The sequence below is a fragment of the Stigmatopora argus genome, chromosome 4, assembly GCF_051989625.1.
Source record: "Stigmatopora argus isolate UIUO_Sarg chromosome 4, RoL_Sarg_1.0, whole genome shotgun sequence".
In the NCBI taxonomy this organism is placed as follows: domain Eukaryota; kingdom Metazoa; phylum Chordata; class Actinopteri; order Syngnathiformes; family Syngnathidae; genus Stigmatopora; species Stigmatopora argus.
In genome coordinates this window covers 942,963-968,578 of record NC_135390.1, presented here as the reverse complement: position 1 = coordinate 968,578, position 25,616 = coordinate 942,963, and the positions used below count along the sequence as shown (strand labels likewise).

Sequence of the window (25,616 nt, the reverse complement as noted above, 5' to 3'; positions counted from 1 at the left end):
TCTACGCATACTCCATTTATGAGGAGTGGGGCCAGATCTGTGCTTTGTTTGCAAAGGTCCAGGATTATTTCTTTAGTTTTCGTGGTGTTTAGAGTGAGATTAATCACCAAACACCACGTTGACCTCATCTCAGTAAGCAGACTCATCCCCCCCCTGAGATGAGTCTGACCACAGTGGTGTCATTAGCAAATTTGATGATGGAGTTAGACTGGTGGGTCAGTGTACAGTCGTATGTGTACAGGAGTACAGAACGGGACTCAGTACACACCCTTGAGGGGAGCCAGTGCTCAGTGTAATGGAGGAAGAGAGGTGGGGAGCAAGTCTAACAGTTTGTGGACGGTTGGTTAAGAAGTTCTTAATCCAGTAGCAGATGGAAGAGGATAGTCCAAGGTGGGAGTTTGTCAGCCAGAATGTCTGGTATTATAGTGTTGAAGGCTGAGCTATAGTCAATGAAAAGCATCCTCACGTAGTTCCCATGGTGCTCCAGGTGGCTCAGTGCTGTGTAGAGCTACGGCAATGGCGTCCTCGGTGGACCTATTTGCTCTATAGGCAAACTGGTGAGGGTCAACTGACGGAGGGATTGTATCCCTGAAATGGCGGGCGACCAACTTTTCAAAGCACTTCATGATCACGGGCGTAAGTGCAACAGGCCTATAATCATTCAGGCTGTCAATGGTTGGCTTTTTAGGGACAGGGATAATGGTGGCAGATTTCAGGCATGATCGGATGATGGATTGTTGCAGGGAACAATTGACAATTGAAGATCTGGTGGGTGGATGTGTTGAGACTGGGTCTGATTTGTCAGTCTCAAAGCGGGCAATGAAACGGTTCAGTTCCTCTGCTAGTGAGGCATCTGCGTTAACAGACACATTATTGTCATTGTAATTGGTAATGTGTCGTATTCCCTGCCACATCTTCTTTGGGTTATTTCCTGTGAAGTGCTCCTCAATTTTCCTTGTATATGCTGCCTTGGCCTTTTTAATGGCTCTCTTCAGCTCTGCTCTGGCAGCGCTGTATTGTATCTTGTCCCCTGACCTGAAGGCGGTGTTACGGCATTTGATGAGTGCCTGTGTCACACTGGTCATCCAGGGTTTTGGGTTAGGAAAAACCTGTATCCGTTGTCCGTGTAGTTTTTGATGTAGGAGAAGAAAGGTATCAAACTTAAATACAAACTTAATTCTAATTTTGTCTTTAAGTTTGAAAGGTATCAAACTTAAATACAAACTTAATTCTAATTTTGTATTTAAGTTTGAAAGGTATCAAACTTAAATACAAACTTAATTCTAATTTTGTATTTAAGTTTGAACGGTATCAAACTTAAATACAAACTTAATTCTAATTTTGTAGTTAAGTTTGAAAGGTATCAAACTTAAATACAAACTTAATTCTAATTTTGTATTTTAGTTTGAAAGGTATCAAACTTAAATACAAACTTAATTCTAATTTTGTATTTAAGTTTGAAAGGTATCAAACTTAAATACAAATTTAGAAATAAGTTTAGTGTAAGGTTAGATTAAATTTATTTTTGAGTGTCTCTTCATCGTAATCCAAGTTCATTTAAATTTGTTTATGTTATGAAACGAGCGTGTTGCCGTGCAAAAAGCGCCACCCCTTCTCCATCCCCCTCTCTCTGTCTGTCTCTCTCGCTCTCCCCTTTGAAATCCGTATAATTTTAGTACTATTAAACACATTTTAGTAATATTAAACCACTAGTTATGTGTTACTTTGTTAATAGATGGCGAATTAGAAGAAATAAAACATTTTTTCCAATCCAATATCCTGTTTTTTTTTCAGAGGTTTGGAACGAATTAATTTGTTTTTACTTCATTTCAATGGGAAACGTTCGTTCGAGTTACGAGAATATCGACATACGAGCTCAGTCCCGGAACGAATTAAGATCGTATCTCAAGGTACCACTGTATGCCCACACCCACTCAGCGCCTCTCACCGCAGGAAACGCCAGAATGGAAGTGTCCAGCCCCCCTAGAGAGTAGTGGTTCCGGAACCCAAGCTGTGTGTAGAGGTGAGCCCGACTATGTCTCAACCTCACACACTAGCTCAGGCTCCTTCCCAATCAGAGAGGTGACATTCCACGTCCTAATAGCCATTTTCTGCAATCGGGAATCATCTTCAATGTCCTTGCTGATGGAAGGAGATTTTCACTCAAAATCTCTCGATGCATGGCCCCATTCGTTCTTTCCATTACGCACATCAGTCGTCCTGGTCCCTTTGGAGAAAAACAGCCCCAAAGCATGATGTTTCCATCCCCATGCTTCACAGTGGGTATGGTGTTCTTTGGATGCAATTCAGTATTCTTTCTCCTCCAAACACGAGAACCTGGGTTTCTACCAAAAAGTTGTATTTTGACCAACAGGAAAAAAAACACTGAAAAAATGCAACGCTCCGCCTAGTGCTCGCAGAGACATTACAAGAGGGAGTTGCGACCACAGAGACATTACACGAGGGAGTTGCGGGGAGAGAGACAGTGCCCATGATGTTCTTACGAGCAGCCTCTCGCGTCCGCTGTCTCCTCGTATATCAAAATTTGTCCCGTATCTCAAGATAAATATTTGCCCGAAATTTTACTCGTATCTCAAATTTCTCGTATGTCGGGCCACTCGTATGTCGAGGTACCACTGTACATGTATACATACGGCTGGTCTTAACATTCAGCCATTTGTTTTGTTAAAGATTCTGACAGCTGATAGGAGGAAGGATCTGCGCAAGCGCTCCTTCCTGCAATGAGGATGCAGCAGTACTATTAAACATATTTTAGTAATATTAAACCACTAGTTATGTGTTACTTTGTTAATAGATGGCGAATTAGAAGAATTACAATTTTTTTTTCCAATCCAATATCCTGTTTTTGGTGTTTTTTCAGAGGGTTGGAACAAATTAATTTGGTTTTAGTTCATTTCAATGGGAAACGTTCGTTCGAGTTACGAGAATATCGACATACGAGCTCAGTCCCGGAACGAATTAAGATCGTATCTCGAGGTACCACTGTCTGCCCACACCCACTCAGCGCCTCTCACCGCAGGGAACGCCAGAATGTAAGCGTGTCCAGCCCCCCTCGAGAGTAGTGGTTCCGGAACCCAAGCTGTGCGTAGAGGTGAGCCCGACTATGTCTCAACCTCACCCACTAGCTCAGGCTCCTTCCCAATCAGAGAGGTTACATTCCACGTCCCAATAGCCATTTTCTGCAATCGGACCGCCAAGAATCCCTCCTTTGGCTGCTGCCCAACTGCTGACGCACCCACGTCATCTCTTTGGGCTGTGCCTGGCCGAACCCCATGAGTGTAGGCCTGGCCACCAAGCGCTTTCATCGCGCTCTCCTCCGGGCCTGGCTCGAGAGTGGGGCCCCGGTGACCCGCATCTGGGTGAGGGAATATGCCATCCAATGGTTTTACTCATAAGACGTCTTCTGAGCCATCTTTTGTCTGGTCCCTCACCTCAGACCAGTTTGCCATGGGTGACCCTACCTGGGGCACAAGGCCCCAAACAACATAGCTCCAAGGATCACTGGGACACACAAACCCCACCACCACGATAAGGTAATGACTCGTCGGTGGGGTTTTCCAAAAACATGCACTGTAGGCTGATTGGACACTCTAAATTGCCCCTAGGTATGGGTGTGAGTATGCATGGTTGTCCGTCTTCTTGTGCCCCGTGATTGGCTGGCCACCGAGTCCGCTGGGATAGGCTCCAGCATCCCCCGCGACCCTAATGAGGATAAAGCGGTTCAGAAAGAGTTTTTTAATATCAAAATATGTAATGTATCAGAAACACCCAAATAGTCATAAAGAGAGCAGCCCCAATATCGTTAAGCCCTCCCATTGAGCCAGTACAATTAATAAGAGGGGCTTCTGGAAGCATGGGATAAATTTCTCAACAGTTTTACAGCGGGAATGGCAAATGGCTGCAATGCTGCAATATTTGCACATGGTGCATTCCTGTTTAGGCTATATTTTCTTCACCTATTGAATGGTAAATATCTTACATAACCCTAACCCTCCCATTGAGCCAATACAATTAATAAGAGGGGCTTCTGGAAGCATGGGATGAATTTCTCAACAGTTTTACAGCGGGAATGGCAAATGGCTGCAATGCTGCAATATTTGCACATGGCGCATTCCTGTTTAGGCTATATTTTCTTCACCTATTGAATGGTAAATATCTTACATTTACGCCTACCAAGTCTAAATGTAAGCATAGCGATTGAGCTATTAATTTATCTTCTGAAAATATTAAAACCAAGATTTTTCACTGGTGCACTTTTGGCAAAGTTGGGGCCAACAATGCTGGCTAAAGCCTTCTTGTTTCGGTTCCCATGTCATTTTTAACAACCTTTCAGTGACAACACATTTTGTCACTTGGTCAAGGCAGTCTTCAGTAAAATGTTTTGATAAAAACAAGCGAATAGGCTACTTCCTGACCGTCCACTTTAATCTACATTTTTTGTGTTGGGATAATTTCCTACACATCACGTATTAACCAGTACACAAAACATATATTAACCATTGGTCCGTACACAAAACACATATTAACCATTGGTCCGTACACAAAACACGCATAAACCCCTTTTCCGATAAAAACGATGACATTTTTTGAATGGATAAACAACCCAACTAAAATGCTAGCTGCCACAGTAATGAAACCTAATGGAAGAGGGCTCAAATAACCTACCTTTGCTTTCACCACTTCTGGTTATTGGCAATGGCTTTTTTAACCACAGCAAAATTTTATTAAATCTTTGTTTTGTTTGTTTTGAGTTTATTTTACAAAGAAAATAACCGTAGGTTATAGCTCAGTGAAGATTACTATATCAAATTCAGTAAAATAAACTAAATAAAATAAAATTTAATGTGTTTAAAGATTGTATGACTATAGTATTATTATATGATAAATGATCAGTTTAACCCTCTGTCCACTAGTTATGGAAGAGGTGCAGTGCTTCTTTAGCCTATCATTGGGGCACACTGAGCAGAAAGAAGGTGTTTGAAGAACCACGACCTGGTTTCCATGGGATTCTTGGATTCAACCCAGTGACAGGCCGAGAGGAACCTGTTTACCCCAACTACAAGCGGCAGCTCCGTATCTACCTTGTGTCCCTCCCCTTTGTCCTTCTCTGTCTCTACCTTTCCCTATATGTCATGATGATCTACTTTCAGATGGAAGGATGGGTGCTAATGCTTTATGACAGGGATCCTACTTTCTGTACAAAATTATTTTTATACATTCCCAGTATTATCTATGCCATGGTTATAGAAGTTATGAATCTGATCTACCGATATGCTGCGGAGTTACTGACAGAATGGGGTAAGTTACAATTTACAAATTGCCATTTGTACATTTTATTTAGTGTATTTTTATTATTTTTATACAGTGTTTAAGTGTTTGTGCTCTGCAATTACTTAACTTTGTAAAATTCTCTCTCCTCCAACTGTACCACTTCCACTTTACACACTCAAACCAGGCGTCCTAGAGGCTGGGACCCAGGTGTGGCCAAGCCCCTAGCATCTACCTAAGTTATGTCAAGTGTAATGAGGGACTTTGAAAGATAACGTAAAAATAGGTTATTTAGACAAAAAAAAATCCAATATACTCTTAGTTATTGTGGACATTGGCATAGTACTTAAATTACAGTAATCTGAAAAAAAAGTTATTTCAGCACAAATACAGCTAACACTTCGGACATTGGTATAATAATATAGGGCGCACTTAAAATTCTAAAATTTTCTCTAAAATGGTCGATGCGCCTTGTCTGTGCACTAAATTCAATTTTTGTATGGCTCTGACCGCTTGAGTGACTGGTTTTATTTCTTGCCGGCACGCTACTTATTGCGATCAATCCAACAGGACAATGACCCCAAACACACATCAAAAGTAGTAATGGAATGGCTAAATCAGGCTAGAATTAAGGTTTTCGAATGGCCTTCCCAAAGTCGTGGCTTAAACCCCATTGAGAACTTGTGGACAATGCTGAAGAAACAAGTCCATGTCAGAAAGCCATCAAATTTAACTGAACTGCACCAATTCTGTCAGGAGGAGTAGTCAAAGGTTCAACCAGAAGCTTGCCAGAAGATTGTGGATGACTACCAAAAGTGCCTAATTGAAGTGAAAATGGCCAAGGGACATGTTACCAAATATTAGCGCTGCTGTATGTATATTTTTGACCCAGCAGATTTGATCACTTTTTTCTGTTCACCCATAATAAAGTCATTAAAGAACCAAACTTCATGAATGTTTTTTGTGACAAAAAAGTATCTGTTCCAATCACTCTATCAGAGAAAAATCAGAGTTGTAGAAATAACTGGAAACTCAAGAGAGCCATGACAGTGTATTTCACACCTGGGCCTTCAGTAGTGCTACGTGTGAATCAATCTAACCCTCAATACGTATTTTATGTCTATAAAACCTTTACTGTAGCTACAGCTGCGACACATAAAAAGAATCAATAATAACCTCAAAAATTTAAATATTATTTCGGAAAATAGACACATTTTACTCAATAAAAAATATTTTTATTTATTCACAAAATCCATCCTCCTTTCTTTCCTCAAGAAGATTTAATTACTCTGTCGTACAGATTACACGTGCGTTTCAGGTCCATCAAAAAGTTATTTTCTATTGCCATCAAAGCTAATGCTGGAAGTCGAGTCTGTCCTGTTGTATTCCTGGCATAAGTTTTGATTCTATTTAGGGCTGAAAATGTCCGTTCGACAGAAGCAGTGGACACGGGGATGGTCACTGTCAAACCCACTGTGTACAGCCGCCCCATGTTCTCACTCAGATTTTTCTGCTGAAAGAAGTCAAGAAGATCATTGGGAGATTTTCCTGTAAAATCATCCGTGGCATACATTACAACCAGTTCTGTTCTTAGCCGAGGTAGATTGAAAAGTGCTCCGTGGCTCTGCGTTAAGCTGGAGAAGGCTGCATGTGGGAAAGTTTTCTGGTATTCCCGAAACTTCTGCGGGTCGAGGAGGGAGAGAAACATCAGTCTTTCGTGTTCTTGAAATCTGGTTCGCGTCTGGCAAATAATATTGTCCAGAATCCTGTCGTGGAGTTGGTGGTAGTGCACGTGAGAATCTTGTGCTTGACCTCTTCATGCGCTTGGAGCACCCGCACTGCGTTCAGTGGCCTCGTAGATTGCCTCATATCGGCATCTCTCGCGCTCAACTGTCCCAAAACTCCTTTACTCTTCCAAGACAAAACTGTACATCCAGTTTGTTTTTCTTTAGTATTGAAAAATGCCTTTCTGAATGCTCAAAAATGCCATTAAATGTGTGAAGCAAAAAACAAAATTCAAATTCATCCAGATGTGCTTTAAATCCATCAGCACACCGCACAGACTCATTCACCATTACAGAGACTGTCAGGAGTGGCCTGTTTTGTCCCTCCTGACGTGCCGTCAGGCAAGCAGCTGCAGTCAATCTGCTGATTGCTTCCTGGCTTTATTTTTTAAGGGACCGTATTTAGATCGTTTCAACAGTATTTAGATCGTTTCAACAGTATTTAGATCGTTTCAACAGTATTTAGTGTCTAAATACTGTTGAAACGATCTAAATACTGTCTAACTAAAAGTATACTAATACTTTTATTTGTTTGATAAAAATGACCATCTAATCTAAAGTATTTCAACATTGCAAGTTCTCCCAGAGAGAATGAAGGTTAATTGGACTGCTTCAATAAAAACACCATCTGTGAATTCGCTTTTTAATAAATCGACAGTAGATGGCAGCAGCCGATCAGGCGACCAAAAGGCGACAAAAAAGACCGGCGACCCAAAAGACGACGACCAAACTTCCGGGCGACCAAAAGACCGGCGACCAATCGACCGTGTACCGTTTTCCCTGTAAAAAACAAAAACAAAAAAACAAAAACATAAATACTAGTATAAAAGTATAAAAAGTCACATCCCGGCTAGGTGAATTCTAAAATACTGCACAGAATTCTAAATTATTGCACAGATTCTAAAATATTGCACAGATTTCAAAGATATTGCAGTGTTATTGCACACCCCGAAGTTATTGCACAGAAGGGATTGTGTGTAATGCTAAGTGTCCCCGAAATGAAAGTTTACACAGTCTATAAAACTTTTTAAGATTTCCCTATTTTTCTTTACCTTTTCATTGTGGCGCTCCGTTTCCCTGCGCACTTGCTAGCTGAACTGTAAATCTACTTAGGTTTCCCCAAAACTTTTGGAGAGCACCGTTGCTTGTAAGTGTCCGGCAGTACGTTGGTGTCTCATTGCTGCTTTGTTTAAACAAGTCAAATTTGCAAATCCAGTGTTGCTCCAAACACCATGTCAATCGGTGGCAAATAACAAGCACTCCCAGCAATACAATTTACAGTGTTCCTCGGAGCCCATGAGCCAGGGATAGCGCTCGTAGTTAGCGAACATAAAGTGGCGAACAAACCCTTTTCCCGGTTGTAACAGGTTTGCTAGCTTCGGAGTTGACCACCCTTTCTTAATGATGTCCATTTTTTCTGGAAAAGTCCTTCCGGAAAATGGCTTTGTGAGCAAATCTGCAACCAAATCCATTTGTTTTCCTCCGTCGGCCATTGTGGGTGGATTTTGCGTTCTCTGGCTGGCTCACTTTGGCTTTGGTCTGCCTACTTTATCACTAGCCAATCATAGTTGTTGAAAGCGATGACGTTTCCCTATGACTGCGAGAAGGCAATGACGTATCCCTACGCCTGGGAGAAGGCCTTGGTGTCACCAAATCGAATTCTGATTTGCTAAAGCAACAGTCTTATCGACGCTTGTTTAATGCAGCAGAGCCTGCAGAACTGATTGTGAAGGCCTTGAGGCAGATTTCTGACCCTGGCAACAAATAATGGCTGAAATGTGATTGGTTAAATACTTCAATATGAAAACACATCTGGAAGCAGTGCAACTAGGGGTAAAGCAATGACAGGAAGCTGACAGACAATTTGGAATTATTTAATAAGTATTCATGGGCAATGTATATATATATATATATATATATATATATATATATACATAGATATACATATATACATTTATATATATATACATATGCACATATTTAGCTTTTTCTTTTTAAATCAAATTTGGTGTGCCTGTTTAATACAGTAATACCCCGACATACGAGGAATTTGAGATATGAGTAAAATTTGGAGCAAATATTTATCTTGAGATACGGGAAATTTTTTGATATACGAGCATACAGCAGACGCGAGGCTGCTGATAAGAACATCATGGGCACTGTCTTTCTGGTCGCAACTCTCTTGTGTAATGTCTCTACGAGCACTGGGCGGAGTGTTGCATTATTTCAGTGTTTTTTCCCCGTTAGTCAGTGCGATTGGCGGAGCTTGTTCGCTAATACGAGAGTACTACTTCCCGGGAGAGTTGGCAAGTGGTCGTGCATCCTTTGTGAGGACATTTGTGTGCATAATTCTCTGAATATTTTGAAGGGAAGACAAAAGCAAACGGTACCCAGACATTTCGTCGATGGACACGCCGTACGCTTCGTCCCCGGACGGTTCGTCGAACGGACGCTTCCTCGCCGGACAGTTCGTTGACCGGACACTTCGTCGACGGACAATTTGTCGCCAGACAGTTCGCCTAACCTTAACCACTAACCTTAACCACTAACCTTAACCACTATTTAAGAAGACAAAGGAAATTCACATATTCTTTATTAAAGAAAATAAAACAGCAAAAACTCGCTCGACAACACAAACACTTAAACATTTGGGCGTGTGCGTACTAAATGTGCTCGTCTCTAAACACACTACGCATGAAACGGTTCCTACGTTGAGCGCTCCATTTTTACAATAAAAGGCAATAAATAAAATTATTGTATTAAAAATTTTATTAAAAAGAAGACAAAGGAAATTCACATATTCTTTGTCGTCTTCCTTTTTTTTGCTTGGTATTCCCATAAGTATCGTGTATACAGACTAGATTTCCGATGCGCGTTGTGAGGCAACGGAGGTAGACGTCGTCTCTTGTCGCCGGACTCGCGGACGATTGTTTTTAAAATAAAAGGCAATAATTAAAATTATTTTATTAAAAAAATTATTAACAAGAAGACAAAGGAAATTCACATATTCTTCGTCGTCTTCCTTCTTTTTTTTGCTTGGTATTGCCATAGGTATCGTGTATACAGACTACATTTCCGATGCGCGTTGTGAGAAAACGGAGCTAGACATTGTCGCTTGTCGGCCATTTTAAGAACGCCCATTCGCTCCTATTAATAGAGTCAATAGAATTTGTTATTTGAAAGGACAATAGATTGCTTGATTTAAAATCAAACGTGTGCGTCTATATCAAAGTCAGAGATGCAGTATTTTTGGCATACTTCATAACAAATATCAGCATCCAGTCAGAATCGTAGCCACATCAATTCGCAATTAAAAACCAAACCAAAGTTAATAGCAATTTAGTGGAGTCACTCAGTGCCCCCCGAGGAACCATTTCGTGCGTAGTGTGTTTAGAGACGAGTACATTTAGTACTTGCACACGCCCAAATGTTAATGTGTTTGTGTTGTCGAGCGAGTTTTTGCTGTTTTATTTTCTTTAATAAAGAATATGTGAATTAACTTTGTCTTTAAAAAAATATATACATATATATATTTATTGCCTTTTATTTTAAAAATGGAGCGCTCAACGTAGGAAACGTTTAATGTAGGAACCGTTTCGTGCATAGTGTGTTTCGAGACGACGTTAATGTGTTTGTGTTGTCGAGCGAGTTTTACTGTTTTATTTTCTTTAATAAAGAATATGTGAATTTCCTTTGTCTTCTTTAATAGTGGTTAAGGTTAGTGCAGACATGACAAACTACGGCCCGCGGGCCATATACGTTAGGCCTTTTAATCCGGCCCACCGACGTCCAAATTATTATTATTATTTTTTTTTTCCAAGATTGCGCTGTCACGCGGAAGCCAGTGGCAGTAGCTGTGTCCACTCTCTTTTTTTTAATTACATTTTAATATTTCTTAATACATTCATTTTTACTTTACTTTGTACTTTATACTTTTTACTTTAATGTTTTTACAACTTTCTTTGTTCTGTTAGCCTGGCTTCTTTCTGCCACTTCTTTTTTGGAACCATCAGCCATGCCTACGCTGTCACACACATGGGACTAGCTGTTACAATACGCAGCAGAAGGAGCAACACCTCAATCCCGCTGGAAATTCGGAGTTGGACAAAAGTGCCGGGAGAAGAAGCAACGCTTCTGACCAACCATTCCATCATGGGATAAGATGGAAGCGCTGTCGGCGCTTACCAGGCCGGAAGCGGAGTCCTGCTCTGCTGCTGTTGTCTTCAGCTCCAGACTACTGAGGAACTATGCGGATAAACTTGGAAGAGTGACTCTGCATATTCTCTACCTCGGTCACAGTCTGCAGAAGTTCCCCATCTTGTGGAAGACTTCCTGTGTGTGGTTCCAGTTTTTGTCCAACTTTACAACGTCTTTTTGAGTCTGTATCCGTTTTAGCTACCGCAACCGAGATGGCGCCGTTCAAGTGGCAGCCGGCGGCGGTAGCTCCGTCCACTCTTGCTCGTTTTGTGTTTTTGCTGCTTTTCTGTCTTAATAATAATAATAATAATAATCGGACATAGGCCCTGTCGTCATTATCACAACACAAAAAGCCTACTTGTCATCACACGCAGAAACTGCGTGTGACGAAATTGATGGTGCTTCTCCATAAGCTACGTTTACTCGGCAAAAGACCTAAATAAGTGTAAGTTACGGACTTGTAATTTGGCATTCTGCTGTTGTGGATACAGGTCGCTTACCTCTCATTGTCTTTCACTTACCTTACTTCAGTCAGCTAGTAGGAGGCAGATCACCACCCAAACATCTTTTCATATTACCGCAGAAGGGAATGTGTGTTATGTTACCGCGAGTTTAGATTTCTGATGGATGTGGGGAAAAAACTGTCCTTAAGCCTATTTGTCCGTGCTTTGTGGGACCTATAGCGTCTGCCAGAGGGCAGCAGCTGGAACAGATTGTGACCAGGGTGGTAAGGGTCCCCTATGATGTTCTTGGCTCTGCTGAGGTAACGAGGGCTGGCAATGTCTTCCAGTGAGGGCAGAGAGCAGCCGACAATCCTCTGGGCAGTGTTAATCACTTTCTGCATGGCCTTTTTGTCTGCCGCCGTGCTTCCAGCGTACCACACTGTGATGCCGTACGCCAGGATGCTCTCTACAGTGGTTCTATAGAAGGTTATCAGAAGCTTGGTGCCCAAGTTGTTCTTCCTAAGTACCCTGAGGAAATGGAGTCGTTTCTGAGCCTTCTTCACCACTGCCGTGATGTTTGTAGACCATGAGAGCTTATCCGTGACGTGGACCCCCAGGACTTTAAAGGACTGGACCCTGTCTACACATACTCCATTTATGAGGAGTGGGGCCAGATCTGTGCCGTGTTTGCGAAAGTCCAGGATTATTTCTTTAGTTTTCGTGGTGTTCAGTGTGAGATTGTTCACCGAGCACCACAAAGACAAATTGTTGACTTCATCTCTGTAAGCCGACTCATCCCCTCCTGAGATGAGTCCGACCACAGTGGTGTCGTCAGCGAATTTGATGATGGCGTTAGACTGGTGGGTGGGTGTACAGTCGTATGTGTACAGGGAGTACAGAAGAGGACTCAGTACACAGCCTTGAGGGGAGCCAGTGCTTAGTGTAATGGAGGAAGAGAGGTGGGGACCAAGTCTAACAGTCTGTGGTCGGTTGGTCAAGAAGTTCTTTATCCAGCAGCAGATTGAAGAGGATAGTCCAAGGTGGGAGAGTTTGTCAGCCAGAATGTCCGGTTTTATGGTGTTGAAGGCTGAGCTATAGTCAATGAAGAGCATCCTCGCGTAGTTCCCATGGTGTTCCAGGTGGCTCAGTGCTGTATGAAGAGCAATGGCAATAGCATCATCAGTGGACCTGTTTGCTCTATAAGCAAACTGGTGAGGGTCAATTGAGGGAGGGATTGTATTCCTGATATGGCGGGCTACCAACTTTTCAAAGCACTTCGTGATCACAGGCGTGAGGGCAACAGGCCTATAATCATTCATGCTGCCAATGGTTGGCTTTTTGAGGACAGGGATGATGGTGGCAGATTTCAGACAAGATGGAATGATGGATTGTTGCAGGGAACAATTGAAAATGTTTGTGAAGACTCCAGCCAGCTGGTCAGCACAGGCTTTGAGCACCTTCCCAGCTACTCCGTCTGGGCCAGCAGCCTTCCTGGTGTTCACAGACCGCATTACCAGTCTCACTTCCTGTTCCCGGAACGTCAGTTTTTTCAATTTCAATTCAATTCAATTTATTGGCAAGAAAAAGCACCAGGCTAAGGGCCATGTAACAATGTATTGCTGCAGGGTGGTGGTGGGGGTGTTGAGACTGGGTCTGATTTGTCAGTCTCAAAGCGGGCAAAGAAACGGTTCAATTTCTCCGCTAGTGAGGCATCTGCATTAACAGACATATTATTGTTATTGTAGTTGGTAATATGTCGTATTCCTTGCCACATCTTCTTTGGGTTATTTCCTGTGAAGTGCTCCTCAATTTTCCTTGTATATGCTGCCTTGGCCTTTTTAATGCCTCTTTTCAGCTCAGCTCTGGCAGCTCTATATTTTATCTTGTCCCCTGATCTAAAGGCGGAGTTACGGCATTTGATGAGTGCCTGTGTCTCATTGGTCATCCAGGGTTTTTGGTTAGGAAAAACCCGTATTCGTTTATCTATAGTGACGTTGTCAATGCAGTTTTTTATGTAAGAAAGTACAGAGTCCGTGTAGTCCTGGAGGTTGTCGTGTACAAAAAGTTCCCAGTTGGTGTGGGAAAAACAGTCCTGCAGCTGAGAGAGTGCGTCGTCGGGCCAAGTTTTTATTATCTTTATTTGTGGCGTTGTTTGCCTCCGGAGTGGAGTGTAAGCGGGGGTGAGAGATAGGCAGAGATGATCTGATCCAGCTAGGTGAGGGAGGGAAGTAGCTTTATAAGCATGTTTGATGTTAGAATAGACATGGTCAAGAGTTTTGTCTCCTCTAGTATTACAATTTACGTATTGAATAAACTTAGGTAAAACAGTCTTTAAACACGCCTTGTTGAAATCACCAGCGACAATAAAAACTCCATCGGGGTGGTCAAGCTGTTGTTTGTTTACAGCCGTTAGCAGGAGGTTAAGTGCCGTGTTAACGTTAGCATTCGGAGGTATATAGATAGCCATTACTATGACGACAGTTAGCTCTCTCGGTAGATAATAGGGCCTACACCGTATTGCCAATAACTCTAAATCCGGGGAACAGTGAGTGTCAATGATCCTACTGTCACAACACCATTCATTATGTATATACATGCACAGTCCTCCTCCCTTGCTTTTGCCTGTTAATACTTTTGAACGGTCGTTCCGAAAAAGCGTTCGGCTATAGCGATACCGCAGCGTCGGGGATATGTGGGTGTCGCCACGTTTCTGTGATGATAATAATATTACAGTTTCTAACAAAGCTGTTGGTAGCAATACGAAGTTCCAACTCATCCATTTTGTGGGTGATGGATCGGGCGTTGGTCAAAAAGATACTAGGAAGCGGTGCTCGGTGTGGTTGTTGTTTCAGCTTAGCAGCAAGGCCCGCCCGGCATCCACGCTTCTGTTTTCTGTCCCTTCGCCGCCTTCGACGTGCTTTTGGTGGGCTGGCTAGCCACGGAGATCCCGGAGAGTTTGTTGAGAAATCAGATGTATCGCATATCCTTCGGATAGTGAGTAAATCCTGGCGACTGTAAGATAACGAACGACACCGAACTGGAGAGCATAAAGCCGCAGCGTCAGTGCGCGCCGCCATCTTGCAATGGGTCTGATTTGGACTTGTAATGATCTGATTTGGTGATTCTTAATGATCCCATTTACTTTGATTTGCTTTGTACTTTGTGCTTATGCTTTGTCGTTCTGTCTAATCACCCTCTGCTACTGTCACAATGAAATTTCCCGCATACGGAATGAATAAAGTTATCCAATCCAATCCAATACCCTCATTTCCCCGATAGATGGCCAACTACCCTAGTAAAAGTATGTAAATGTGTGTGGGAGCTACTTGAGAATACTGACACATTTCTGAACATTTAACTTTTACTGTGGACATCCTGACACACATGAACGAGCTGAATGTGAAGCTACAAGAGAAAAAACAGTTTGTGCATGAAATGCAAGCAAACCTTTCGCCTTCAAAACCAAGCTGGTTTTATTTTTCAAGCAAATATCAGACAAGTCATTTGCTCATTTCCCCACACTGGTTGCGTTAAAAGAGGCCCCCACGTGGAAAAAATACAGGAAATCATTGGATGACCTGCATGAGCAATTATGCCGTCGGTTTTGTGATTTTGGAAAAATTGACAGCTGGTGTCATGTCCTTTCTCACAAGACCCGGAAACGGTTCCACAAGAATTGCAGTTGGAACTGATTGATCTCCAATGTGACAAGTTCAACTCCCTGAAAGTCTCTGAGTTTTAGGCTTCATTAAGTGCAGCCAAATTTCCAAACATCCAGAAGATGGCACAGAGGATTCTGGTGTTATTTGGCTCTACATGTGTGTGAACAGACCTTTAGTCTGATGAAAACCAAGAAAGCACCACATAAATCCCAGATGAGTGATGAGTATGATCATACTTGAGTCATTTTTTCTGTTTATGTTTCATATGTACTGTTAATGGATGCACTTTTTTATATGTATCGTATCTTGTGCTGACCTGGCCCGCCTGTCAAATTTTTAAAGTCAATGTGGCCCCCGGGCCGAAAAGTTTGCCCACCCCTGCTCTAGGCAGTGCAGGAAAATAATGGTGACATTTTGGGCCCAATTTTGAGATTTTCACTTAGTGTACTCACTTTTGTTGGCAACATTTCACACATTCATTGCTGTGTTTTGAATTATTTTGAAGATACAATAAATTTCTGTTATTATCCAAGTTTTACAGCGAATAAATACCACTTCATCATATCAAATTGTCATTTCTTCAGTGTTGTTCCATGAAAAGATATCATTAGAACAAAATGCAGAAATAAATGGGGTGTGCTCACATTTGTGAGGTACTGTAATTTAAAAATGAATCAATGGGTAAATATTTTTATCAAGGAACTAGTCAATGTACATCCGTTGTTGGTGAGTTGAGGAAGTGCAGCTGATATGAGGTGGTGTGACAACGAGAGAGACGGGATACTGTCTCACTAACCAACATGAAATAACTCCGGAAGCCCTTTTTGTTATGCTTGAAGCAAACACTGCTTTTGTGTGGCTCTGAATTTTTTTTTTTAATCTCGTTTTTCGGTATTTAAATAGTGTTACCATGTTCTTTAGGGCATTGTGGAATCCGGAAATGCCCTTATTAAAGTATTGTGGAATTGGTCCTTGCTAACATTTATATTGTGGTAGGGGTGGGCCAGAAAGTAGTGAGAAAATTGAGCTTCGACTCGTGACCACAAAAGCTGTCTTTTTAAACCCCCTTTAACAAAGACTTAAGAAATCAGATTTAAAAAATAAACAGCTTCTGCCTAGAACTCAAATTCAGAACTTTTTTTTAGTTTGGGCTTGGATTAGATTGGATTGGATAACTTTATTCATCCCGTATTCGGGAAATTTCATTGTCACAGTAGCAAGCGGATGAGGATGCAGAAATAGATAGCTTATTAAGAGGTCGGTGTTGTAACCAGATGGAGGGAATCAGGCAGAGATGGGGATTTTTTTCCGTTTATGTTTCATATGTACTGTTAACGGATGCAGTTTTTTTTTATATGTATCGTATCTTGTGCTGACCCGGCCCGCCTGTCAAATTTTTAAAGTCAATGTGGCCCCCGGGCCGAAAAGTTTGCCCAACCCTGGGTTAGTGGTTAAGGTTAGGCGAATTGTCTGGCGACGAAGTGTGCGGCGACGAAGTGTCCGGTCGACGAGTCCGGTCGACGAAATGTCAGGCGACGAAGCGTCTGTTCGACGAACCGTCCGGGGATGAAGCGTCCGGCGACAAAGTGTCCGTCGACGAAATGTCCGGTCACAAGGCAAACAACCCCCCGATAGGTTGCATCTGAAAGTCAGGGTGGAGGGGCGGGGCAAATAGAGCCAAACCGGGAGAACAAAGGTATAACTATTTCATACAAAATTAGAATTAAGTGTAAGGTTAGATTAAATTTATTTTTGTGTGTCTGCATCGTAATCCAAGTACATTTAAATGTGTTTGTTATGTTACGAGCGCATTGCCGTGCAAAAAGTCCCCCCCCTCTCTGTCCCTCTCTCTCCTTCGGCAAAATCTGTCTAATTTTAGTACAATTAAACACATTCTATTACTATTAAACCACTAGTTATTTGCTACTTTGTTAATAGATGGCGAATTAGAACAAATAAAAATGTTTTTCCAATCCAATATTCTGTTTTTGGTGTTTTTTCAGAGGATTGGAATGAATTAATTTGTTTTTAGTACATTCATTTGAGTTACGAGTAAATCGAAATACGAGTTCAGTCCCGGAACGCAATAAGATCATATCTCGAGGTACCACTGTATGCTCTTTACTTTGACCCAATCAAATAATGTCTTGTCTCTCATTCCACTGTGACATTATTAATATTTGTGAGGATAAGTGGTAAAGACTGTAAATAATGCATTTTTAAATACAAATCATAACAACTATTATTCGAATGAATCTCTTCTGTGTTTTTAGAAAACCACCGGCTTGAGTCTTCCTACCAGAATCACTTGGTCCTCAAAGTATTAGTGGTACGTCTAAAAACATAAATACCTACATTTAGATTGATGCTTTTAAATTAAATGTTGTTGTCTTTTTTCTTAGTTCAACTTCTTAAACTGCTTTGCCTCCCTGTTTTACATTGCTTTCATCATGCAAGACATTGTACTGCTCAGACAGGTTTGTTCATGTTTATTGCACATACCCCCAACGCAGGAGTTTACAGTGCATATGGAAAGCAGTTTGTGTCTGATCCCCTTAGTTGCACTCTTGTGTTTTAGACTTAAATGATAAATTGGGTTAGGGATTAGGGTTCATTCATTAATCTAATTAATCTAATCTAAATTTCCACCATGTTGTTTTAATGTTTCAGGTTGTTTTCTCGTTTTGTGCCGAGATCTCGTTCTCGTGGTCTCGTTTCCACACGGCATTTCATATCACTCTTGTGTTGCGATCAGATGAGAACATTTAGTTGAAAGAAAATGCCCCATATTAAAGTTCCATCGCTAGAATTCAAACAATATCAACTCTGCATTTTTTTGTACAAACAAGACAAATCAGATAATACACAATCAGGTAATGATGAGCCAGAAAATAAGAAACGAAACGTAAGCTTAACAAAAACAAGCATTTTTCTTAAATAGCTTTTGACATGTGAAGGCCATTTAATGATCATTCAAGTCCAAATCTGACAATTCTTTCATAATAATTTAGCACATTAAAATAAAAGACCATAGTAACATCAAACTAATTTCCTGTGCCAAATACTGACTGAATCATTTGAGGGAAACTTATGTTGTGCAATTCAGTGCCTCTCCGATCTGGAAACCCTAAATGTACAGTACTTGGTGGTCTGACAATGACATACAGGTCATCAGGACACGTTTAGGATGTATGCCATGAAGGCTTTCCATGTGCATTGAGGTACTTAATACAAATTTAAGAAAAATTGATCAAATCATTGATTTTTGAATTTGAAAAATGTTATTATCAGATTTGAGTATCATTTTGCTCACGCGTGTTTTTTTTATTTTTTTTAGAATTTGGCAACATTGTTAATCACCAGTCAAATTATTAATCAGTTCATGGAAGCTTTCCTCCCTTACTGGCTTCAAAGGGGACGTAATAAAAAAATAATGATGGAGCTACCCTTGACTGAGCAGGTGCGGCTGGAAATTGACATGAGCACTTATTTGGTAAATATATATTAATATTTACAGTGGTACCTTTACCTGCGAATAATTCCACTTACAAAATATTTAGGTTACGAAAAGCCTCAATGAGAAAAAATTGTCCAAAGGTATGAAAAAGAGCCAAGCTACAAAACGTCAAAAAAATCAAACATGCCCTGAAACGTAAATATACTACCTTTATTCTCCCTCGTTCATCACAGATTTTTCTTGACTTTTTCTGAATGTGCGTACCAGAATTTTTTGTTGTGTATTTGCCGTATTTACTCGCATATACGACGCTTTTGTCGGACAAAAAATGATGACTGAATCGAGGGTATGGCTTATGCGCATAAAACACAACATGCACAAAAATGCAAGTTGTGCCAAGTCACGATGACATCATGACGCAATGTCGCTGTGACGTCATGACGCAAGCGAATACGGCCGATATGGTCATTTAATTCAAAATAGAGAAAAGATAAACAGATCTATGAATGAAATTCAAGAAAAAAACGTACGTATCTTGCATGAAACATGAAAAAACTCACGCTAACCCTAACCCTTACCTAGGGCGCTGCCGTCTAAACCTAGTTAAACGTCCTCTGACTGGCCAGACACGAGTAGCCTTGATTTTGAAATAAAACAAAATTCCACCCTGTATTATTTTCGTTTTATTTCTTGTTCGATAGCGTCAACTATTGGAGTAACATGAACAATGTTCCCTCTAAGCTGCGCGCGTGCGCAATTGCGCACTACTCTCGTCTTCTCTGCGCAGCAGCAATCATATGGCGCGCATTAAAAAAAAGTTCGGATTTTTTTTTTTTTTTTATTATTATTTTTTTATTATTATTATTTTTTTTTAACCCTTTCCCCATGATGGCGCCGTTTAAGCGGCAGCCAGTGGCAGTAGCTCTGTCCACTCTTATGTTTTTCGTGTTTTACAGCATGTTTTACATGAAAAAATAGAGGGAACATTGACATGCACCTGCTTGTGGCAGGTGTGATACTGGTGTGCCCATAGCGAGCAATGATGATGTTGTGACCGGATGATTCGCCTAAAGACGTTTTGCCGACGGACGTTTGACAGACGGACAGGTCGCCGAATGAACGTTCGTTCAAACAATGTTTAATGATTAAATACAAATACTAGTATTTGTTAGTTTAATGATTAAATACAAATACTGGTATTTGTATTTAATCATTAAACGCTGTTTTCAGCTGGATTTGACCGAATTTGAAAGCATTTTGAGCCATTTGGCGAATGGACGAATATAGACGTTTTTTGCCTCCATCGCGATATCATCGCGACATTTTACCGAGGAATTCACTTCCCTGGGCTCGGTTCTAATGTCCAAAGAGCTCCAGTATTTGTATTTAATCATTAAATGCTGTTTTAGGATGGATTTGACCCGATTGCTGCCATTTTACGGCTCGGTTCTGCTACATCTGCCCGCCCAAGAGTGCTTACCACACTAATTTGGTGCTGGCCGTCATTTTGGCTGTATTTACAAAAGAAATCCTGCCGCTAAATGTTGGCGTCAACAGAGCATTCAAAGCTAGACTGTGAACTATGTATATATATTATATATAATAACTCGGAGCTTGTCGTCATTCCCGGAGGCTTAAGAACTATAACCGCAGGACCCAGCGTTTTGGAAGACTCATTTGGGCAATTGTTTGATTCGGACACAGAAAATGAGGACTTTGATGGATTTGTGGGTGATGATGACGTGAGTAAGTTGTAAAATGTCTAAATAAAGTACAACCGAACTCAGTTTTGCTTCCGTTGCCTTTTTAAAGCGTGTTTTTAGCGTGTGGGTGTTGCGCACAAGAACTCTATATTCCAGCAGTCACTGCGCAGTACTTTATCTACGGGAAAATAGTAGAGTCGGGCTGATTGGCGTAGTTAGTTGTGTATATATATATATATATATATATATATATATATATATATATATATATATATATATATATATATATATATATATATATATATATATATATATATATATATATATATATATATATATATATATATATATATATATATATATATATATATATATATATATATATATATATATATATATATATATATATATATATATATATATATATATATATATATATATATATATATATATATATATATATATATATATATATATATATATATATATATATATATATATATATATATATATATATATATATATATATATATATATATATATATATATATATATATATATATATATATATATATATATATACACACACACATATATATATACATAGTTCACAGTCTAGCTTTGAATGCTCTGTTGACGCCAACATTTAGCTGCAGGAGTCGGGGGCTGGTTTCCGTAGTTGTCCTATTGACTGATTTATTTTATTTTATCGTGATAACAATTTTAGTATTGGTCCATATATAAAGCGTACTGGATTATACGGCGCCCTGTCTATTTTGGAGAAAATTTTTGACTTTTATGTGCGCCTTATAGGCGTGAAAATACGGTACTTTTTTTGTGATTTCGTAACTTGGATCTTTTTCATATCTCGAGTCACTCATTTGCATATAAAAAATTTCGTAGCCTGAAACTTCCGTACCTAGAGGCATTCGTAAGTAGAGGTATGACTGTACTTTACTCAGCAACCACTTGCAATTCCAACCACATTAGAAAATGTCTTTGCATTTCTTATTCATTTTATTTGCTGAATAGATGAATTTCTTATTTTCTATCTTTTACCAACACACATTTGCATACATATTTCACACAAATATGGTCAATTTAAAAAAAGTTTAAAGGGTTTTTTGCATAGTATTTAACATCATGGAACAATTTATGCGAATTCAATGTAAAATATGTCTCCACTTGTGAAAAATCCAAGTTACAAAATCAATTTGCGGGCAAATAAACAACGTAAGTGGAGGTACCACTGTACTTACATACTTTAATCCACTCTATATTAATTTTAGATGAAACTGAATATACAGATTTAACATTCTATATGTCCCTCTTCCTTGCAGGGTACATTTGATGACTACTTGGAGTTGTTCCTCCTGTTTGGTTATATCAGTTTGTTTTCTTCAGTTTATCCTCTGGCTGCCGTCTTGGTTCTTTTGAACAACATCACGGAAATTTACTCCGATGCTTTCAAAATGTGCAATTTGTATAAAAGACCCTTTTCAGACCCAGCTGCAAACATTGGGATCTGGCAGGTGAGTACGTCATTCATATAGGCATATATAATTTTTAATAAAGGCCCCAAAATATTTTTTTCCTCTACACAAAAACCGTGACCGGACGTTTGGTCGAAAGACCAAACGTCCGGTCGACCAAACGTCCGGTCGACCAAACGTCCGGGGACCAAACGTCCGGGGACCAAACTTCTTTCGACGAAACGTCCGAGTACCCACAAAAACACCACAGCATCATTTTTTTCCAAATAATTTTGCTGAATTATGCCTATAAAATTTTAAACTGAGGTGGCATATTAACCAGTCTGCCACAATGGCACTTTTTCAAATATTTTAAGCCCTCGCTTAATGGTTCTTGAACCCATGTGCCTTGATTTTAGTGTATTAGACATTTAGACTTAATAATGCTTGAAAAATACGTGTTTTCTCATTCTCCTGGATATTCATCTATTTTCAGGGATTTAGTGCTTTCTTCTACTATGCTAACATGGTTTAGGTAACAGGGTTGCATGCATAATGTTCCAGAATTATGAATAAATGAATGACCGTTTATCAGAATAAATGTTTCCATAGTTGCAATAGAAGGCAATAAAACAAAAAAAAATATTCTCCTACCATAAAAATTACATTTAAACATCATTTGTAGCTTTGAGATCAAATTTTCATAAATTGTGTGATGAGAGAAAATTTCATTCTAGAGGTTCATCTTTTTTTTAATATCGATTTGATACCAGAACAAGTTTTTTTTTCTTTTAGAAAATGCATGTTTTATTAATTATGAATGTGGTTTACTTAATGGTCCTTAAGGTCATATTTAAATTTAAAAATAATCAGATTCTATCGGACAAAAGTGGAGACTGTTGTCCTCCACCCTGACAAATTTGAATGACTAATAAAAATATATACACACATAAGTACATGAAAGATGGCTTTTTAATTGGCTTGTCCTGCCAGTGCTAGGATTCCTGTAGGAATGTTTCCTCTGTCAACACAATTGTGCATACTTGAACCGTCCGAGCCAGAATACATTTCTGAAGGCGAAGACCATGTTTTGAGTGTTTCTCAGTCTGCACCAGAACGGTACAGAATTTTATGCTTTTAAAATTATCAACTCGCATTTAACATTTGTTTTAAACTACAATTTTTCATCTTTACTGTAATATATATAACAGTGAAGGAAATCAACAATTACAGTATCTCACAAAAGTGAGTACACCCCTCTGAATTCAGCATTTTTTAATTATCTTTTCATGGGACAACAGTGAAGAAATGACCCTTTGATACAATGTAAAGTAGTCACTTAAGAGCTTGGATTATAACAGAAATTTATTATATTATCAAAATAACTCAAAATATAGCAATGGATGTGTAAAATAATGCCAACAAAGGTAAGTACAGCCCAAGTGAAAATCTCAAAATTAGCCCAGAATCTGGACCTTTTAAGCATTAACCCTCTCTGTGTAATGAGACAATTTATTATAACATGGTGTCAGGTGTGATTGAGGAGAAGGTATAATAAATTTGGCACGGTTACTCTCATACTGGTCAGTTCAACATTTAATTGAATGCCTTTGTCATTTTTCATGTACAATGGGATTTTAAGCTTTGCTATAATGTGCACCTATAAATAAATAATATTAAATAAATAGGCAAAAAAACCTATACACAATAAATGAAATGAGGTAGGAAAGTGACTTAAGTATTTAGCAGCACAGTGTTGGAGTTAACCATGGTGTTTTAGTGCAAGATGGTTTGCAGTGCTAAGACTGAAGTAAATGTATAAACATTATTTGTATGTATCTGGAAGTGTTTTTTAGTGCAGTGAAAGTTGTTAATTGAGTCCGGTTTAGTTCCTATATGGAACTCAAATTCAGTATGATGCAGCTCTTGGGAAGAAACTGTCCTTGAGTCAGTTTGTTTTTGCCGAAAGAGTCCTGTAACATCTGCCAGAGGGCAGCAGGTTGCAGAGGTGGAAGCCGGCGTGTGTATTGTTTTTTGTGATGCTCTTTGCCCTTCCAAGACACCAGGAGTTGTAGATGGTGGACAGAGGAGGTAGGAGCATGTCAGGTTCACCATTAGACATCCACAAATTCAGGCACAAATAAAGAGGAAAAGACAGTCTTTTCACAGGACAACAGCCGCTGAGTGAGCCTCCCAACCTCGTTCTGACCTTACACATTTTCTATCGACAATGTACGTCTCACCTCTAAGCGGATGGGTGCAAACACAAGTGAGACGTCTGAGTGTGCATGTGCATTGATATATCTGTAGTCAAAACAGACAAAAGTCAGGAAGCCTTGTGGAGCGTCGGTGGTATATGCAGGTGCAGTTCCCAGAACAGATTCCCAGCACTGCAAGGCGTTCTGTCTCCTCTTTGTTTGGTCCGCTCCAGCAGTCCAAGGTATTTTGGCTTCTCCTTGTTTAGACTAACCAAGGTTCTAAGGAGTAAAGCTTTTACTTTGTTCCAAGCAAATATGATGCTAAAATTTATGAGCAAAGGAAGTTTAAGAGTAAAGCGAAGTGTATTCTTCATTGCAAGCAAATATATAATAGTATGAAATAAAATCCTGACATTCCCCCCTGTTTATTATATATTTGTACATAATCTAATATCCTTAATGAAACTTCTTTGCGGCTCTATTATATTAATTCATTTTTATGATAAAATCAATCAAAACAAATCAATCCTGTCTAATTCACTTTCATATTGATCTTAGTCATGGACACCAGTAGGCTGTGTAATAAGTGGATACAATTTTTGCAATTAGGAATTTGTAAGCGCAATTGCAGCAATTACAAGTGGGTTTAGCAATGAGCGTAATCAGTGGATAATACAACACCGACACAATGTCAAAGTACCGTATTTTCTCGCATATACACCCTGTGTAACTCAAATGATGACTGAATCAAGGGTTATGCACAAAACTGCAACATGACAAAGACGAAACACCATAATGCAAGACAATACGGCCGATACGGTTATTTGTTACTATTTTCACTGAGTACAACATTTAAAGCATTTACAATTTTATATATATATATATATAGAGAGAGAGAGAGAGAGAGAGAAGAGACACCAAGTACACAAGTCTAGTCATCAAAAAGTATATATTTATTAAATATTACATCTATTAACATACCAAAATACTGTAATGTATTAATATATATATATATATATATATATATATACACAGATATTTTTTATATTAATACATTACAGTATTTTGGTATGTTAATAGATATAATATTTAATAAATATATACTTTTTGATGAATAGACTTGTGTACTTGGCGCAAAAAGCATGTATTGTGGTAGTTATAATAGGGGGTGACCCTACTTCGCGATTTTTCAAATGTCGCGCCCATGTCTGGTCTACATTAACTGTAATATTCGAAGGATTACTGTAAAGTTTTCTAGAGCACTCCATGCACTTGCCCATTGCCTACTTCCCTGCATTTGGGTCCAACCACCTTTCACGCTCAAGGACCGAGCTAACGTAACAGATAATATCCTAATGGAGTTTTTGAAATGGATATATTGATTTGGGGGAGTGACCACGCCTTGGTCATG

General features: G+C 39.6%; 1 protein-coding gene across 7 annotated transcripts in view; it reads left to right on the top strand.

Annotated features, from left to right (window-relative positions):
• The window catches only part of ano10a (anoctamin 10a), a 165,342-nt gene that overhangs the window by 72,842 nt on the left and 66,884 nt on the right, over positions 1 to 25,616 (top strand). For 6 of the 7 annotated variants that reach the window (XR_013300166.1, XR_013300167.1, XM_077599784.1 and 3 more), the window contains exons 7-11: positions 4,935 to 5,319; positions 17,649 to 17,704; positions 17,778 to 17,852; positions 18,713 to 18,868; positions 21,876 to 22,067. Coding sequence is in view for 5 of the 7 variants with exons in the window: in XM_077599784.1 (XP_077455910.1) it covers positions 4,935 to 5,319; positions 17,649 to 17,704; positions 17,778 to 17,852; positions 18,713 to 18,868; positions 21,876 to 22,067 (864 nt within the window). In the remaining 2 variants the exon portion in view is untranslated. The remainder of the gene's footprint in view (positions 1 to 4,934; positions 5,320 to 17,648; positions 17,705 to 17,777; positions 17,853 to 18,712; positions 18,869 to 21,875; positions 22,068 to 25,616) is intronic. The other variant, XM_077599785.1, reaches the window with a different exon arrangement.